This window comes from Phasianus colchicus, chromosome Z, assembly GCF_987193195.1.
Source record: "Phasianus colchicus chromosome Z, bPhaCol1.hap1.1, whole genome shotgun sequence".
Classification (NCBI taxonomy): Eukaryota; Metazoa; Chordata; class Aves; order Galliformes; family Phasianidae; genus Phasianus; species Phasianus colchicus.
The window spans coordinates 21,392,631-21,412,960 of record NC_143476.1 but is presented as its reverse complement, the minus strand read 5'-3'; the positions used below and the strand labels follow the sequence as shown (position 1 = coordinate 21,412,960).

General features: G+C 41.2%; 1 protein-coding gene across 1 annotated transcript; it reads right to left on the bottom strand.

Moving 5' to 3' along the window:
- Positions 1 to 16,503: 16,503 nt before the first annotated feature.
- LOC149912693 (uncharacterized) lies at positions 16,504 to 19,415 on the bottom strand. The gene has a single exon (XM_090131279.1). The coding sequence runs from the start codon at positions 17,815 to 17,817 to the stop codon at positions 16,909 to 16,911; it is 909 nt and encodes a 302-aa protein (XP_089987405.1). The 5' UTR covers positions 17,818 to 19,415; the 3' UTR covers positions 16,504 to 16,908.
- Between the last annotated feature and the right edge of the window lie 915 nt (positions 19,416 to 20,330).

The following is a 20,330-nucleotide window of genomic DNA, read 5'->3' as shown; positions in this document are numbered from 1 at the left end:
CATGGATTTTGCAGTTCCAGAACTGTAGTATAGAGAGTATAGAGTATATAGAGATGAAGAATCACTCTCTCCCATCCAGCCTCTGGAAGCACTACAGTACTGTCCTCATGTTTCCATGCAGACATGAGAGCACAGTAATACTCTCCTGAGGGAGCATCTCCACACATAATGTGACAGTAGATTGTGCACAAGAGTATGTGACATTGTCTATGTAAAACTTCATGGGCACAAACAACTTCTTTTTTTAGTGTTTTTCATGACCTGTTGATTTGTTTCTGAAAACTAATACTGTTAGACAGGAACATGAGGTACTTTGTCAAATGCAGTGTTCACTCCTGAGCACAACAAGCTTTTCTTGTTCCACAGATTTCAAGCCCCATGCAATGGTTCCTCCAGTTGTGTGGTATACTAACATTGCTCTGTTGCAAGCATGCAATGAAATATGCAGAATTTCTCAAGGATTTATGCAACAACGCTCAGGGTTAGTCTGCTTTGGATAGATAGCAGACACAGCATAGCATACACAGACAGTCAAGAATCTTAAAAATAGTTTTCATAATCTTCAGTGGATTTCTAGATAAACCAACCAAATTCTGCAGATTAACACAAAGTATTAGAAAATTGGGAATAGAGGAGAATTTAGAGGTTTGTATCAAAGTATGTCAGAAGGACTTTTATTCTCCCTTTCTCAGTCTGATCGCTCATTAATATGTATTGAAACTAAGATGAATTGTTATAGAAGCGTTACAGGAATGACCGCATGTGCGAAAATGAATGAGAGAGATGAGTGCTGCTTGACTTGATATGAGCAGTCTGTGCTGTGTAACACCACCTTCAGAAGACTTGAAAGATAACGAGATGTTAGGAATTCTGCTGACAGCTTGGGAAGATGTTTCAGAGACTGTTTTTATTTTGAAAACTCAGAGTGAATACTAACAATGGATGAGTGAAAGAAACTGTATGTGGTGGAGACATATTTCATTTGGTTACTGTCAGCCTGTGCTTCAGTGAAATGCACATATGGCAGCATCTGAAACAGAACAACTAAAGCTGTCAGCTGCTGGTGACTGAGGTTATCAGGGGAATACTTCAATTTCCTCTCTTAGAAAGGCTGGTGAATGCTGTCGATTAGTTTGGTATATCCTAAATTTTCAGCAAAATGTGTAGAGGTGACTTTTTCTTTTCCACTTCTACAAATTCTGTTGTGTCTGCGAGAACAGAGCAGATGTTTTTGGAGGTACAGTGAGGTCAGCAGACTCCAAGAAAAGGCTGAAAGTTAATATAAAAAAATTGTAATTATTTCAGGTTTCTCACTGATATTTTCCAATTTGTTAATGTTACCTATGATACATTTTATCAATGAGGACTTTTTTTTTTTTTTTTCCCCAGAAAGTTCAAAGTAACTTTGAATAGACATCTGAAAAAATAAGTAGATCATAGGAACTCTTTTCACTGTTCTGTCATAAGAATTTCTCAATTACAGCAGGTGAAGAGCAGTGATTTAAACTCAGTATGTGAAACCACAATATAGCTTTGTCATTTGCTTTTTCAAGTCTAGTTCCTTTCAATTTGGGACCACTGTATTTGCTTCAGCGAAGCAGGGAAAGCACTTAAGAAGCTGTCAGCGTAGCTGTCAGCAATATTAGCACACTGATTAAGTAGGCGGATTTTTCTATCATGATAGTACTTTTGTAGCTGAAGAACTAAAATTAAAAGTTGTCCTTCCACTTTTTAGATGTACCCAGTCCCACTTCTGAGTAACTGAACTACCTGATTGTTTGATATTCTCATAAAGCTAAAAACACGAACAGAAGAACAACTGCCACCAAACAGGAGCACTTCATAAAAATTATTTTTTTTCCTATAAAAATATTATATTAAATCCTAGCAAAAGATTCAATGTCATGATATAATTTTTTTCCCTTGTTTGTTCTTATATCAAAGAAATAAAATTCATGTATAAATCAAAATAAACCAAAGCTGAAACTCAGCCACAGGCATGAAGTTATCATAAAATCATAGAATCATAGAATCACAAGGTTGGAAACGACCTATAAGATCATCTAGTCCAATCGTCTTCACACTGCCACTGCTACCACAAGCACTAAACCAGATCTCGCAGCTCCTCGTCCAGACGCCGTTATTTCAGTGCGGGGGAGATTTTGCTGTTCTCTCTTACTGGATTAAATTTATTACTGTAGAAATATCTGTAAAATGGCATTGCCAAGATTCGGTGAAATGTTTCAGAAAAAATTTTGTAAACCCTTTCCACAGACCCGAAAAAAACCTGTACAAATGTGTGAAATCTTAAAACACTGCTAACTCTTCAGTGAAAGAAACCATAATTGAAATTAAAATACACAAATAAATATGAGGAGTCCATTAGAGTTTCATGATTTTCTGTTCTTCCATGCAATATCATCAGACTCTTCAAAACTCTCTAAAAAGTGGGGACTGGCTCATTATTTAGGAACTAAAATAATGATTGGCAGTTAATGAAGTAAACGAAGCCTAAGAAACAGAACAGCATAACATTTATCACTAAACTATTTCTTGGATTCTGCAAGTATTCAGGCAGTTTTCTTAGAGAAAGATCAATAAGACTAGACACCCACCCACGTGGAAATAGAGAATGAACAATATAAAAAGTTCTTAATCTTATCATAATTCCTCCTGGAACCTAGTACTACTAGTAGTGTTGTCCAAATTTCGTAGTCCCACGTGCAACTTCACTCCCAGTCAGGGGGAAAAACATATTTTATTGTAACAGCACATACAAATGAAAATGTAAATTGGATCCTTTATAAGATGCACTTCCTGCCCTTGGAAAAGATTGCTGTAAATTGTCATAAATAATTAAGAGTAAATGAGCTCATGCTCCACACTGAAAGAAATTTCAAAGGAATGGTCTACAGTATTTGGGACTTGCAAAGAAATGGTCTGCAGCATTTGAAGAAAACCCCACATATTAATGAGCAAAATATAATAAGATAAAAATTGTGGATGTTCTCCAAAATTCTAGATATGGGTGTTCATATTTGCATATTATTACACTTTTCCCTGTCAGTTCTGTAACTTATTGCATTACTGACAGGAACAGCTTTTAGTAGAACTGGACTTAATTTTTATAAATCAGGAGTGTACTCAGGATACATGGGAGGACAGATCAAAATCAGTGCAAAAATAATGATGATACAACCCAGCTAAGGAGCTGAAAATGGAGACAGTGGAATAAGAGTAACAAAACTACATACAAATTTGTCTTTATTGACTTATAAAGAAAGTATTAGAAATGTCAGTAGGCAAATGTTCTGCCTTTGTTTTAAGAAGCTTGTAAAACCAGGAAATGTTCTGGTAGTTATCACTCTGCGGCAGCAACAGAGTATAATTTAATTTTTCAGACAAATAATGAATTTGTCTTTGGAACTGCCACATATTTTATACCTATTAAGATCTGCTATCTAAATATTAAGAGCCTGTGTTTCCTTAAGAGCGATGTGTAGAGTAATCAAGGCTTAATCTATCATTTTTCTCTGTCTGCTGAATGGGTTCTGCAGTGGCTTCCTCAACCTTAACTGTGCAGGCGACAATTTCCAAATGCTGTGTCTATTCCTGTTGTCCTTATTTGTTATCAGAAAAACAAAGACAAAGACAAAAACAAAAACAAAAACAAACAAACAAAAAAAACAACCCAAATCACCACAACAAACAAACAAACAAAGAAACAAACAAACAAAAATGAGTAAAAACAGGATTGTGAAGGATTTCTGTCTTCCTGAAGTCTGATGGCTGGAGTCTCATACAAGCTGTTTGGAAGCAGTACATACCTAACCCGATCTTACAGCTGAACACCTCTCAAAGGCACTCCTGGAGGATCATGACAGCTCCCTCTTTCTGTCACTGAAATTTTGATTATAACCTCTGAGGAACAGAAAGAGGTTTCTGTTAGTTGGAATATATTCATTACACCCTGTTATTTCGTTTGTGGCTTACTCTATAGAAGGATAGAGAACAGAGTAATCAGAAAAAGATAGTTTTCTGTGCTGCCGCATTAAATTGGCTCCACATACAAGACAGCATTTTGGGGGAAAAAAAATTATCCCTATTCTTTTTCTGCAGTAACTAATCTGGTTTCACTGCTGTGCAGAGGGGCATATGGTTTATCCTTGGACACAAAAGCAATTAATTTTGACAGTTACTTCATTGCACATTTCTAAGTAGGTTTTTCCCAAATAAAGCACAGTAAGTTCCTTTATAACTGCTTTGAGTACATTTTCCTATCTCCTCTAAGTAAGAAATATGGTAAGGTCCACAATTTCAATATTCAGAATTGCAATTTGATGTGAATTTCTCAAACATTACTGGAATAACATATCTTATCCATCACTTTAAAAATTAGTACTGCAAATCTCAAAGCATCTGCTGAGTTCTTCTTGCATATCCATTGACTTGGTGGTGGGGTTATTTATAAATTTATTTGATAAATAGTCTTGAGAAACTGTGTTGCTTATCAGATTGAAGTCTGAATTTTGAAATAAATCCTATTGCCTTCTGAATATTATTTCTGAATATATATATGTATTTATTATTGTTTTACTATTATTATATAATTATAACATATTACATTATTATATTTATTATATTATTTTCTGTCAACACATATAGCAGTAGAACAGTGCTTGAGGCAAGTCTCAGATGGGTGCTATGTATGAGCCTGTTTTCATCTAGATCCACATCTAAGCATCTCATCCCAAATGATCAAGAATTACAATTAAAAAGCGTCTATTCAATCCGTTCATAAGTAAGTCAGACATTATGCTTATATTTCTGTATTAGTAAACTGTTAAAATTTGCTGCACTGTTTTAGTGTGAAGCATGTGGGAGCATGCATGTAGTATATCATTTATGCTCCAAGATCAAGGTTTTAAAAATATTTTTGACACCAAAGGATGCGGATATGACCACAGTGATTAATTTAAATGTAGAGTTATTCATTTAGTAGGTCAGCCTATAAAATCAAATTTCTTTTTTTCAATTTAGTATTTAATGTTGTCAGTATTATATACCTACTTGGATTTTCGATGTTATACTTCATCTAAATGTCACTGTTTCTTCACTGGTGATACTAGCAAGAGGATTATTAGATGAGCAGATATACTAATCTAAGAGCAGAATGAAGACTCACTAGTCTATAGGAAAAGGACACTTTAAAGATGTCTCATATCTAAGACGTGGAGAGAGTGCCACTGAGTTTAAGAACATGGTTCCTCATTTGCAGTACATACCTACCAAGCAGAGTGTAAGACTGCAAGATGTGTCTGCTAATGGGATCTCCTAATTAAATATAAACACTTCTGGCCTTTAAGAATTAACTCCACTGACATTATTGCAGTGCTTGACCTTTTCTTTCTGAAATTGCCTTTGGTAGAACACCAGCTCCCAAGATTTTTTTCTCTTGTAGAGAAGAAAGAAGTGTTATGTAGCAGGAATTTTAATTACTTGTCATGTTTGCTTTGAAGTTCAAGCAATAAAGTGATTGATTTTCTAGACTAACAGCCATAGTAGTGTGTTGTGTTCTTTTTTTTTTTTTTTAAAAAAAAAAAACCTGTTTTATCTTCTCATGTCTTTGAGTATTCTTTATTTTACTTGACTTCTGATAGGTGGTGTCCTTGAACTAAGTTTACAATTTGTGAATTTAATGTTATCAGACTTGGGGCATGGGTTTCTAGTTGTAACATTTTATATGATAGCTGTGCAGGTCCCATTAAATAGAAATGCTAGATAAGAAAAACTACCATAATACTTAATGGTAGCCTGAGAAAATTCCATTAGAGCTGAAAGCCAGTATGACCTTCTGGAACACTCATTACAGAAATACAAAGCCTCCTGTGAAACTTAATTTCTATCAGAGGAAAACTGATGGAGTTATGAAATACTTTTTCAGAAATTTACATCACAGCCTGAACAAAATGCTTTCATTTTCAAGGCTGAAGAGTAACTGTTAAAGGTACAGCATCTGAGATAGAAAAGGAAAATGCATTCACAAGGTCAGAGGGCTGCTGAATGTATGGTGCAAATCACAGTGAGCTTACATGTGTGTTTAGAATTTTATAAAGAGAAAAACACTCCCATTAGTTCTGAGACTTCCAAGACTACTGAGGAGTCCTGAGGACTGAGGTTTGGTAATGGTTATTGAAAATTCCATCTGTCTGATCTTTGATCTTTTCTTCTTTAGCTATATTTGATTGATGAAAGAAGGGAACGTAAGTCCAGTGAGAAAATGAAGGCAAATAAGAAACAAAAACAAACTCCATTGTTTTAGAAACATAACTGTATTTCAAGGATGAAGAACTGTGAATTGGAATAAGCTGCAGTCATACTCCATTTCTCAGTGTGTGGGTCTACAAATACTGGTGTCGTTTTCTGGAACTGTGAAAACCTATAACGGCTTTAGCACATGTCATAAGAATTTCACAACAAGCCTGTAGATTTCCAATCACATAGAGTTTACATTGTGAGCATCACCTAGAGATTTTGTTCTACTCCAGATTGGCAGATTTCACTGACCTGTTTACATTATTGACATTTTTCCTTACTAAATTCTTTCTTCAGGAGAAAAAGCAGTAGCAAAACAAGTCACTGATTCCAGGTTTGTTTGTTTGTTTGGAGCCTTCCTGGCTCCTTTTTTTTTTTTTTTTTTTGGTGTGTTCCTCACTGCACATCTAACATTAAAGAATACCACAACATATTTCAGCCCTGTATATTTCAATATAGAGTGATATATTTTATTTATTAAAAATGGCTACACAGATGAAAAGAATTTCCAAGTACTACACTGTGTTTCAAATTACACTTTTGTTACTTAATGAACTTAAACACTCTGTATCTGTCACAGAAATTATTTAATTGTAATCTAAATCAGTTAATGTATTCAAGATCTATGTTTTCCTTCTGCATATAGGATTTTGATTTTGTATCTGTGAGTAGTAAAATATGTGCTCGTGTATTCATTTATTTAGATTACTTGCAAAAATGTGTCCTCAGTGCAAGTTTAAAAGTTAGCTTATGTTAAAAAACAGTGGGAAAGACAAATTTGCTCTTATCTTAGCAAAGGTTAGCAGTCCATTTCGGGCCTGGAGGAAGTGAATTAGAATTGATACAGCAAGCCACTTCAGAAAAGCTACATCTACATCTAAAAAATCTATGACAAAAATGTGATTTATCTTAATATATGTAAATCATTTTAAGCATTTTTTCCAAATGCCCTTTCTTTTTTACATCTATCTTAGTTTTTTTAAATTACTTTGACTTCTACCACAGAATTCATAAGAGTTATGAACAGTTGCGAAAGTTTGCATTTAAAATGATTTCACATATGTTTTGATAAAATTATGATAATTAGAAGTTAAAGAAAAAGCAACTTAAAATTTTTACAGCGATTATCATATGCAACATCAATTGAACATAAGTTCAAAAAGAGAAAGTTCTTTAAAATACCTAATTACAATCAGCTTAGTAATTTGTAGTGAATCCAGTCATATTAAAACCAAAGTTTTAACAGCTTTATAGGCATTTAAAGCAGTATAAGATTTCGTGTGAACATAGGTTTTCCTACAAATGACACAACAGTATAATAATAAACAGAGTTAACTTTCAAGTTTGTTGATCATAACCAAAAAAAGTAAAACATCTGTGAACCCACTGCTGTCACTCCTTATGCTATTTTTATATCATTTTTGCTCAAAAGTAAATTGTAATTTAAAAATCTGTAATTTTGATGGATTCATTTCATTTCCATTGCAAGAACTGCCTCTTCTGTGGTGATACTGTAGAAAATACTCACTCAATATTTTCTTTTAAGAATACTAGCATGACAAAGTATACTGTACACAACATGGGAATCAACATTAAACATGAGTAACACAGAAGGGAAAAAAGATAATTCTTTTAATAATTGTTTCTACTAAAAAGCTAACCAAGTTTTGCCAGTTTGTACACTAAGAATACCTTCTTTCCTTGCTCAGCTCCTTCACTGTCTGTATGCTGCTCACTGATACAAATTCCTTTCAACTTTTTCATTAGTTTTTATATTAATGACCAGTGAACATTTCTGCCTGCAATTGTAAATCATTTTAATAGTTTTGAGACATAAAACACAATACAATGAATCATGAACCACAAAGTTTCATATATTTTTTTTCCAAATAGAAAATTTTTCCTTCTTTTGTAATTTTTTTTTTTTTTAACATTTTTCTTTCTGTGTCATGAGGTAAGTTATTTATTGAAGCTGGGTGACAAATAAATTAGTGCACATGCTCTAGTAGAACTTGTGGAGACTCAACAAACTTTGTAGATCTACTGTACTATTCAATGGAAAACACAAAACTCATATTTACACCTTGCTTGGCAATCAAAAAGGAGAATGAATGAAGACAGGAATAATGCAACCGTCTCTAAATCTTTGCTTAGGCTCTTTGGTATTTTGAAAACAATTCTGTATGTCTGCCTCAATCAACAATAAACTGGTCCAAAATCACCTTGCTGCAGATATCTAGAGGTAGCACACTACATGCTCTAGAAGATGGAAAAGATGCTATCTGGCAAGGTAGCTGATGAGTGTTGGTGATGCTGAATGAAAAGGCTACTCTGCAGTGAGCTGTTTCAAGCTCAAAAGATTGTAGACTCCCTTCATTCTACTGCATTCACTTACATGTAGCTCACAATGGAGGCATTCCCTACTCCAACTGTTTCCCACTGCCCGTTAATGGGCAGCATTTCCATTTCCATTTCTTTCCTGCCCCCTGCTGGCTTCTACAGCACTCTGTAACCATCTGTACTTCTAAATTCTTAAGGTAATTAAGTATTACTCTAAAGTGTTCTTTCCAGTAGCATCTGATGATTTTTTTCCAGCATACATCAAGAGCAGACAGTGCTTGCTTCTCAGCTCAAGATCTTGAGTGACTCGATATCTCTCCGATAGTCTGACAGTTGACAGACTGCAGTGTTAGTTAAACTAAATGAACAGCTTTTACTTTCCAGAGTTTACAGCTCACAAAGCCTGTATCTCGCATTGCTCTCCCCAGGTTCACCCCAGTGAAACTGTTGACTCGGTGAGATAGTTCTTTGCCATTAGGCATGAAAGAAGAGAGGAAAGTTTCCTCCTCCCATGACCAGTGCTGTCTGTACTGGCTTTTGGCTTTTGTTCTGTGAAAACTTGGCAGCAATAAACTGACATGCAGACAGTATGTGTAGGATATAAAGACTAGATAACATTATCCTTAATATTTTTTTTCTGTCAAATAATGTATGGAGGTGTCCATGTATTGCTTTCTTAATCTGTCTTAAGCTAGTCATTTTATCATAAAGATGTTTTTGCTGACGCAGTCACCATCCAATTACCATAATGTATTGTCAGTGAGCTTAAAAATTTGTTGCAAATGAAACAAACGCTATGACATTCTGGTTGGTTTTAAAACAGGACTGTTTGTTGTTTTCAGACAAATCTGTTCAGGTTGATAATCTAAATTTCACTGCTGTCCTTTACGTCAGAGGTGTCATTTCTCATCTCACAACGTGTCTCACAAGGATCAGTTTGGCTGCCAGCTGAAGCTTGATTGGAAGAGGCTCAGCAGAAATGATGCATCAGGTCTGATGTGCCAAAAAATTAATCCTGGGGCCAAGCTGAATGCGTCACAATCTTTAAAGTCAGTTTATGAGCAAATTGGAAAGGATTATTCTTCAGAGACTGATGTGAAAACAGTTCAGTACAACAGATGCAAAATTGCAGAGGAGTGCCAATTTTTTTTTGTTTGTTTGCTTGCTCTTTGCTCTTTTCTTTTAAATATTTGAAGTTTGAAACAGTGAGACTTCAGCTGAAGACTAATTTAAATCAGCATTGCTTTTTAGTCAAAAAGATTAAGGAAGTCGAATATAAGATTTTGTGAATCTCTTTTGCAGTTGTGGTAATCGTTCTACATGGTTCGAGTACTAGGAAAAGCAGGGAAAAGAGAGGCTAGCAAAATAAGAAGAGTTCTTGCCTGTGCAGTCTCTCGTAGTTCTGACATAAAGCTGACACTTGCATCTTGTTGTGTTTCTTGAGGATACGCTCTCATAAAGCGACTTGTAGTGAAGTGTATATGAAGAGGAAGAAGCAGGAAAAAGAGATAAGTGATTTACATTTTCATTATTGAAATGCTTATATATATATAAAAAATTTAAAAGTACTCTAGAGAAAGGCTACTTTATGTAAGTTAGTGGGCACTGTGAGACAAACCCCTCAAGTAAATTCAGGTAAAGGTCTATGGATTAAAAACAGAAAGGGATTGATTTGAATCAGCTAAACTTTGTTGATGTAATACACAGTTACACTAATCAAACTGCACTGTGGAAAGATGTTTTAAAAATTAAATTTATAACCATAACATAATAAGATCTTTTTCTTCCCATCAGTTTTGCTCTTTGATTAACCAGAAAATATTTTTACTTCAGTTTTGACCATGCCTCCCTTTCTGTTTACATTTTTTAAGATCACTTCTTCACTGAAGTTTGAGAGAGTGAGTCTTCAGCTCATTGCCATGTACCCTGAAATCTCTTTCCTTGTTACATACATGAAGAGAAGCAGCTTCTCAGCATAAACCATCTACTTTTAGATTTGATCTGAGAGCAAATGTACAACAGGAAGGACATCATAATTCTACTTTCCTAAAAGGATATATGCATTTAAATTCTCCAAAGACTTGGTTTCCATTGGCTTAGGAAACAGTAAACTAATATTAAACAGTTTTATATGCTAAGTTGCTGTCATGATACATGAAGGTCTAAATGAATATGAAAGAAAATATACAGGCGTGGCTCAGTGATTATGCCAGTCACCATTAAGGAATTTTGAAAGCTGCCAAAATAAATTATTAAATTTATCCTTTTTCATCTGATGCTTTTTATGTATAATCTTCTCATTGACTTTCTGAATATTTAGAGTACACAATATAAATGCTGCCAAAGACATACATCCAAAATTGATCAATTTCTACTTGTTCATTGCCTCTCACTTATTTCTATCATCCAAGTGTTGTTCATTGTTTATTATTGCTATATTTATAGACTAAATCTCCTTGTTTAATAGCAAACATGACTTTATTTAATATTTATTTGCTGCTAGAAATGAGATATGACCAGAACAAGCCTCTTCCCTCTAGCCAGCCACTGATAAACATTTACAAACTCTAAAGAAACAGTGATACTCCAATGTCACAGGAAATTAAAAAAAAAAAAAAAAAAAAAAATCTTGAGAAAATGTCTTATCTGCTATTTCCCAAAGTCATTTAACTAGACAGCTTAAAGAAGTAAAAATAAGGCCAGTAGCAGCAAAATATAATATTTTCAGATCAACTTTTCATAGAACTGTAGAATCACAGAATGGCTGTGATCACTCAGTTCCAAGCCCCTGCTGTGGGCTGCTCAGGGCTCCATCCAACCCAGCCTTGAATGCCTGCAGGGATGGGGCACCAGGGCAGCTGTGCCAGGGCCTCACTGTCTCTGAGCAAATAATTTCTGTCTAACATTTAACCTAAATATCTTTTCTTTTAGTTTAAAGACATTCCCCCTTTTCCTATCAGTATCTGCCTGTGTAAAAAAATTTGGAAGGCTGCAATGAGGTCTCATAAGTACCTACTCTTCTCAAGGCTGAAAAAGCCCAGCACCCTCAGTGTGCTTTCATAGGAGAAAGCTCTCAAATCATCCCTGTGAACCCATTCCAACAGCTCCACATCTTGTTCTTGGGGCCCTAGGCCTCAACAGTGCTCCATACTGGGCCTCATGAGAGCAGAGGAGTAAAATTACCTCCCTCTCCTTGTTGGCCACTCCTCTTTTGATGCAGCCCAATATATAATTGTCCTTCTGGGCTGAAAAGTGCTCAGAGCCGACTCATGTCCAGTCTTCCATCCACAAGAACCCTGAAGTCCTTCTCCACAGGATTGCTCTCAAGGAGTTCTGTTAGTATGCAGACTTATCTAAGATTGCTTTGACCCAAGTGCAACACTTTGCACTTTGCCTTGAACCTCATTAAGTTCATATGGATACACTTTTCAAGCCCGTTCAGGCTCCTCTGAATGACAACCCTTCCGTCTGTTATATCAACTGCAACACTCAGCTTGGTGTCATCAGCAAACTTCCTGAGTGTGCACTTGATCCTATCATCTCTGTCATCAATAAAGACATTGAAGAGCACCAGTCCCAAGATCTACACCTGGGGAATACCACTCATGACTGGCCTCCATCTAGGCACAGATTCTTTGACCACAACACTATGGCTGCGACCATCACAGTAATGCCTTATGGACTGAACAGTCTAGGAATCAAATCCGTATCTCTTCAATTTAAAGATAAGGCTGTGGTATGTGGCCATGTCCAAAGCCTTACAGAAGTTCACGTAGATAATGTCAGTTCCTCTTACTTTATCCACTGATGCTGTGGATCACTAAAGACCACTCCATCACTAAAGACCACCAGATTGGTCAGGCATAATCTACCCCTGAAGATACCTTACTGGCTGTCTTGAATCGTCTCCTTTTCTCATATGTGCCCTAACACAACCTCCAGGAGGATCTGTTCCATGATCTCAGGCACAGGATTGAGGCTCACTGACTTGTGATGTACCTCATCTTCCTTTCTCCCTTTCTTAAGAATGGGAGTAGTATTTCCTCTTTTCCAGTCACTTGGGACTTCACATGACATGTATTTAAATATGATGGACAGTGTCTTGGTGACCACATCAGCCTATTCCTTCAGGATCCTGGGCTGCATGTAATTCATGTATGCCTTCAGTTTCATGCTGAAGACTTTCCAAGGAAGCCCAGAACTTCCTTCTCTCTTACAGTGTGAGGGATTTTGTCCCTTGATCCCTGCCAGAGGTTCAGGGACATTAGAGGTTGTCACGGAGTTATCTAGATCAATCTATCTATGCCTGTGACACGGGCAGTAGGCCCCTGCCCTCCCCACCCCCACCTGGCCTCACAAAAAGGGAAGGAAGGAAGGGAGGGAAAAAAAACAGCAGCAACAATCTATGGAGGTAAACTTATTTTACTAACTATGATATCGGAATGCAAGATAACACAATACAATACAATCTGATTGAAATTAAGACTAATAAATCAGATAGGAGAGAGAGAGTTCCTGAGACCGAGTCAAACCTGAAAAGCTTGGAACGGCTAGGAAGGCACCCTCCAGCACCCACTGCCAGGCAGTAAGAGACCGCCCCACCCGGAAGGGTCAGATCCCATGACTTCCATAATGTACAGGGATAGGTACCTGGAATTGGAGCATTAACACTTTAATTCCAGTACATGATGTTTTGATGTGGAATACTGAAAATCAAAAAAACATAAAACCATGACAGAAGTGTAAGAAGTCTGACTGCCAGTGGACATTTAAGGAAAGAATTTGTTGAGTACTTCAGTCTTCTCCACATCTTTTGTAGCTAGTTCTTTTTACGCTCAGAAGAAAGAGATCAAATAAGCTAAGCACAGGCTGCTCAGAAAAGTATGTGGTCTCCTTCTATGGAGATATTAAAAACATGTCTGGATTTTTTCCAGTGTATCTTACTGTAAGGAACCTGCTTTGGCAGGGGGTAGGACTGCATGATCTCCAGAGGTCCCTTCCAGCCCCTATGATGCTGTGATTCTATGAACATAAAGAAGAATGGATTCAGCATGATTTCATTAGCACCAGCTGTCTGTGAATGTAATGTAGCAGAATCTGCTAGCACATAGAATTGTACTTATCTGCTGACATTGCTCAGTGAGGCATTGACTACAAAGCTTAAAAGAATAATACAGTATTGTAGATTAGATTAGACTCCCACACATATAGTAATCTTGTTGTAACTAAATTTTCTGTTAGTGAAAAATTAAGCAGCCTAAATTTCTTTCCAAAGGTTCAGCAGCATAAAACAGCATTTCCCACGCACATCTAGAATCAATGAATCCTGTTTCAATTCTGTTTGGTTTTTGTTGTTGTTGTTGTTGTTTTTAAATGTGTTCATATATAGTGAGTCCACATAAACATATACGTGGCATATTGTGTAGTGGTGTATATACTTGGAGAACTCAGCAGGGTTCAAAACAATGACTAGTGCATCATTATTATGTTCACATGAAAGATACGCAGGAAAGCTGCACATAGCCCACAGGCATGCATTGAGCATTCAAACAGACAGCATAGGAGTCTGAGCAGGACGGAGGCCCACCAGTGAGAATATGTACATACATGCACAGAGCATGGATCCCTCTAGCTGCCAGGTTGGACACTCAGCCTGCCCAGTTGCCAGCTCCCCCCCAGTCATGTTTGGCTCCCAGGGTGATCCACCTGCTCACCAGCATCCAGCTTGATCCTCACTAGCTCACATGCACTCATCTATACACCACACTCACTGCAGTGGCTGGCACCATGGGCTTGCAGGCTCCTTGTAAAGCAAAGTCCCACTGCGGTTGCATGCTCTTCAGTTTATTCATGCTGATCTGTCCAGATGCCAGTGCTGTAATTCCAGTTGCTGGCAGTCAGACTTCTGTCCATACATGTATGCCGAGAATAAGTCCCTCACACCCAGAGAGAAGTTAGAAAGGAATTTAATAAGACATGATAGTCTGCAATGATCAGGTGGATGGCATGGCCAGGAAAAGGAACCAGCTAGCAAACTATTTACATGCAATCAGCCTTTTTATGCATTTATTCCCCTGAACCACAGAGATCTCTCCTTGCTCTCACCTTTGATTATTCCCCTAAACAGCTCATAAAAAGTATTGTAGAATCCCACAGTTCTCTTTCCTTGTAATGTAACCCATACCCTTGGGCTGTCAGAACAGATTCTACACTCCTGATGTGTTTTTGCTCAGACACTGGCATGAAGCTGTAATGCATCTCTGAGACAACCTGGGAGGGGCTTGATGAGGTATTGCTTGTTGATGATTTAGGTCTCACCTGCCTGCCCTTTCTTGTCCTTTTGCCTCTGGCTTTCTCTGGGCTTGTGTAGATGGGCTTAGCATGGGTTGATGGCTCTTTCAAAGCATCTGGGAGTAGATGTGCAGTAGGTATTATTTGGGCTCCCCTTTCTGCCATTGTCACTCCTCGATTTGTGGATATGCAAAAGAACTTTCATCTTATAACAGAACAGGAAGAATGCTGGTCTCTTGATTTTTTAACTGACAGTAGAATTTTCAGTATTACTTTCTCTTTATTATGTGTTTTGTTCTCAACATGCCAATTGAAGTAAAATAAATGTCTTGATGAGGGAATAGTGGCCACCCTCAGCAAATTTGCTGATGATACGAAGTTGGGAGGATTGGCTGACACACCCGAAGCCTGTGCTGCCATTCAACAAGACCTGGACAGGCTGGAGAGCTGGGCAGTAAGAAACCAGATGAGGTTTAACAAAAGCAAGAGTGAAGTCTTGCACCTAGAGAGGAATAATTGCATGCACCAGAGGAGCTTTGCGGAGACGGACCTGGGTGTCCTGGTGAACGACAGGTTGGCCATGAGCCAGCAGTGTGCCCTTGTGGCCAAAAAGACCAACGGCATTCTGGGGTGCATTAAAAAGAGTGTGGCCAGCAGGTCGAGGGAGGTGATCCTCCCCCTCTACTCTGCCCTGGTAAGGCCTCATCTGGAGGACTGTGTCCAGTTCTGGGCTCCCCAGTACAAAAATGACAGGGATCACTTGGAAAGAGTCCAGCAGAGGGCCACAAAGATGGGGAGTATCTCCCCTATGAAGAAAGGCTACATGAACTGGGTCTGTTTAGCCTTGAGAAAAGACTGAGGGGGAACCTGATCAGGGTCTATAAATATCTAAGGTGTGAGGGCCAGAGTGGCGAGGCCAGACTCTTCTCAGCAATGTGTGGAAATGGCCAGAAACTGGAGCATAGGAAGTTCCTCACAAATGTGTGCAAGAACTTCTTTATGGTGAGGGTGACGGAGCAGTGGAACAGGCTGCCCAGGGAGGTTGTGGAGTCTCCTTCTCTGGAGATATTCAAGACCCGCCTGGATGCCTACTTGTGCGACATGGTGTAGGGAACCTGCTTTGGCAGGGGGGTTGGACTCAATGATCTCTGGAGGTCCGTTCTGACCCCTACGATTCTGTGATTCTGTGTGATTCTGTGACCCACCGTGGGCTCACAGAAGGGCCAGCCATTGTAGGGAGACGTCGTGGTTTGGTGATTTTTATTGTCAGTATTTCACATCAGAACATCACGTGGACCAGTGGGAGTTAAAGAGTTAATGTTCTGGTCCCGTTGACTGCCCCTTATGGGCATTGTGAGTATCCTGATGGGGATGGCGGCATCCCCAGAGGACCTGGAGGGAAGAGGAAGTGAGGTGGAGCTCTGGATGTTGGTCTTTGCAGTGTGTTAAGGGAGGTTCTAAAGAAATGGTAACAGCAGCGTGGGAGGCCTCCAGGCCCAGCAGAAGTCTGACCTCCCCCATGCACAGCGCTGACAAAGGCACTGGTAGCAACACGGAGATTTTTCTGAAATTTTATTGCAGAGTCAGCTCTTTGAAAGGGTAGATAACAGCAGGACAAGGGGAGATGATTTGAAGTTGAAGGAGGGAAGATTTAGGTGGGATGTCAGGGGGAAGTTCTTTACAGGGAGAGTGGTGAGGCTGCCCAGAGAAGTTGCGGGTGCCCCGTCCCTGGAGGTGTTCAAGGCCAGGTTGGATGGGGCCTCGGGCAGCCTGGTCTGGTGTTCCGTGTGGAGGTTGGTGGCCCTGCCCGTGGCGGGGGGGTTGGAGATTGCCGATCTTTGAGGCCCCTTCCAACCCGGGTCATTCTGGCATTTTGTGGGTCTGACAGTCCGAGCCCCTGAGGGCTGGTTGTGCCCCAGCTGCAGGCCCGGCCCTGTTCTCGCCAGCTGCTGGGGCGGTGTCCTAGCGCTGCCGGCGGGGTGGCCTCTTGGCAGGAGGTGCGGAGGCCCCAGAGTCGTGGGCCCTCCTCTTCGGGGCTCGCCGAGGCGCCCTGCGTGAGCGCTCCCTGGCCCTGTTGGTGCTGGAGGGACCCGGCACTGCCTCCCCCGGCTCCTCCTGGGCTGCTTGTTGGCTGGTCCTCGATGGAGCCGGGAGGGATGGAGGCTGGCTGGGCCCCTCACTGAGGGCAGCGGTGGAGGACACAGGATGCTCCTCCTCCTCGTTGTCTTCCCCAGTGCTGCTGGAGGGCTGTGTGGTCTGTGCGTGGGAGGCAGCTGCACCACGGGCAGCTGCGGGGCTGCCCTCCTGTCCCGTGACAGCGCGGGAGGCCTCCGGGCCAGCGGGTGGCACCAGCCCACTGCACATATATGCAGCTTGCACGACGAGCCGTCGCACAAAGCTGGCGGTCTGGCTTCGCAGGGAGCCGAACAGCCACAAAGTCAGCGCTCCCCCGTCCAGACCAAAGAAGCACAGGCCAGAGATGACACGGCACTGTGCTGCAGCGGCTGCCCTGTGGTCAGCCCCAAAGAGCTGCCCCAGCTCCTGGCGCAGCCAGGGCAGCAGGGGCCAGAGCACAGCTGGAGGCTGGCGGGAAATGGGCACCGCTGGTGGCTCTTGTGCTGGTGCTGCCTGGCGGGGTGCTGTTCTGGCCCTCTCCTGCTGTCCGACGACAACCTCTTGAAAGCTGTCGTCCGCGCGCACCGAGTGCAGGATGGACTCCACCCTGCGTTTGCAGAGGGGGCACGTGGGCCTGCTCTCAGCCCACCGCCGGATGCAGCCAAAGCAAAAGCGGTGCAGGCACGGCATCACGTAGCTGGCGTCATCCATGGTGTCCAGGCAAATGGGGCAGCGACGGTCCAGCTCGGTGGCCATGCTGTCCAGCTGCTGGGTGGACAGGAGAGCTAAGGGGATGAGGGGCTGCTCCTCACCCCGCTGCTGCAGCAGCAGGGGTCACGCTAGGAAAAGAAGAGAGGCCACAGTCACTCGCTGAGCCCGCCAGAGGAGGAACAAGTGCCCGGGTCCCTCAGGAAGGAAACCCTCCCAGCTGGGCCGCCCAGGCTGAGGCGTCCCCTTACCGGTTCCCTTTGCTGCTGCGGCCTCCTGGGTGCCCCGGCTGCCTGAGCCAGGCAGGGCGGGGAAGAAGCTCTAGTGGCTCTGGGGACGAGCACTGAGAGCGGCTGTCGGCAGCTCCCAGAGCACGAGACCAGCACCAAGGCTATCCTTGCTCCTCGCTCCAAACCTCACGGACACGCTCGGCTGGAGTGCGGGCACAAGTGAGAGTGAGAGACTCTGTGCCCGGCTACAGGCAGCCAGGGCCAAGAGGTCACAATCCCCTGCTGCGTATGTCACTATCCCTCACGTAGGGGAGCGGTGCCAGTGACGTCACAACGGGCGAGCGTCATCTGCAGCACTCCAATCCCAGCAATGGCATCCGGGTTTTCCGCAGTGCCTCTGTCTGTTCCGTTCACTTTATTGTGTCTGCTCCCTGTTGGCACTTTGCAGCAGTGTCTGAGGCTTTGACCGAGTCTTCCCACATCGCCCCAGCTGTGAGAAATCTCCAGATCCATACAGCACTGGGGTGCCTTCAGCAAAACCCATGTCTTCCTCTGAGGCAACAGGATAGATTAACTAATTGGCTTGATCTACCCAGTGCAAACTGCTGGAGAACTTCAAAGCTTGGTGTTTAGGGAACAGACTTCAAGCAATAATCTTTAAGGGAGAAGACTTTAAGCAATCAAGATAGAGACATTCTGGTGGGTCACTTATGTTGACCCTAACCATTAACCTTCATATAACCAAAGAGCATCAACAGGTTTTGCTGAACGTATGATGCTCTTCGAAAAGGAAATAGGCCATACCAGTGAACTTCTGGTGGTTAAACTTGGTAATGAGGCAGTGAGAATGCCAGAAAAGTTTGTGCATCCTGATGAGAGAAAACATGGCACTGCAGTCAACAGCTCTGCTGCTGCAAGTTCTGACTCTGTAGAAAGACAACCCCATTCCCGTTCTCAGGAAGTAGGACAGAAGATACATTTTCTTTCTCTTGTTATTACTAACATTTTATTTTACTAAGAAGGGGGGCACATGTTTTGGAAAGCTAAGGGATTTCTGACTGGAAGATGCTCTGCTTCTGTAAGCTCATGATGGTATTGCTTGCTTTCCCCTGGTGATCCATCTAATTGCAATGTATTAATTCTGTATGGAAATTCTCTCTTCTGGAGAAACGGAGATCGTGATATTTTGATTGGTCATACAGCTCGGTTTTTAACATTTAGATTTTCTGTGACAGGATCAGAGAAGTATAGATTACGCTTATTTACTTTCGTCCTACACAAATGCAAAAACATACCAGAAATCTCAAGAGGTTCAAGAAAGGAGAAGACCGCCATCACCGTGGTAGGAGAATGGTTTAGAAAACTGGTAGGAATGGGAACAAAGACACAATTTTCTCCTTAGAAATAAACTTGTGGATAAAGTTTGCTGTCTCCAAAGGCCTGAATATCTGTGTCATAGTCCTGTGCTTTTGTACGCTTCCTAAAAGTCTTCAGGGATTTAGCTGCCTGTCCTGAGTCCCTGCCTCCAACTGGCCGTACAGAGGTGCCACAGAAACAATGTCAACCTCAGCGTTTGGACAAAGGCTGCCTCTGAGACTGTTTTACTCCAAAAACATCCCGTAGCAGACATGCAGACACACTGTGGGCCTCTCTGTGAAGTTCTAATGGAACCGAAGGCTCACATGGCCTCACCATCAGCTCCACAGAACCGATACACCTCTGCTCTTTGATGCTGTCACCACTGCTGAAACGTACCACCCACCGCCTCACTGTGCTCACATCCACTTTGTGGTCTCCGCAAACATGCAGGAAATGTCGATGAATGTCAGCCGATGCCATTGTTTCCAAACGGAAGAATTCAGTGACACACCTTTGTTTCATCTGCATCAGATGCCATTCTGTCAGACTGCCCCTCAGGTTGCGTTGTAAGCTGTTGTGCTCAGCTCCTGGGACTGTATGCTGTGCAGTAAGGTGCCTTATCCTGCTGTTGGACTGCTTCTTGGTTCTAATCTGTATTCTTTCCCAGCTCTTATGGTAGTACCTCTTCAGTAAGCAGAAGCTGAGCGAGGTGCTGTTTAGTCTTGCAGCTTACATTCTCAGCCTGTGCGTGTATTTTTGAGGTCTTTGGTATCGCTGCACATTGAAGCTACGTGTATCGCAGCAAAAAGCGCCTGGTATTGACTTCCAGTTTGCACTAAAAATTTGCACAAGGTGGTAACAACCCTATGAGCCCACCAGCTCCTGCAAAGCTAACATGAGGTTTCTTACTAACAATGGCAGTACCATTTCACTGGGACAGCAGGCAACAGTCACAGGCTGTATACCTGCTTG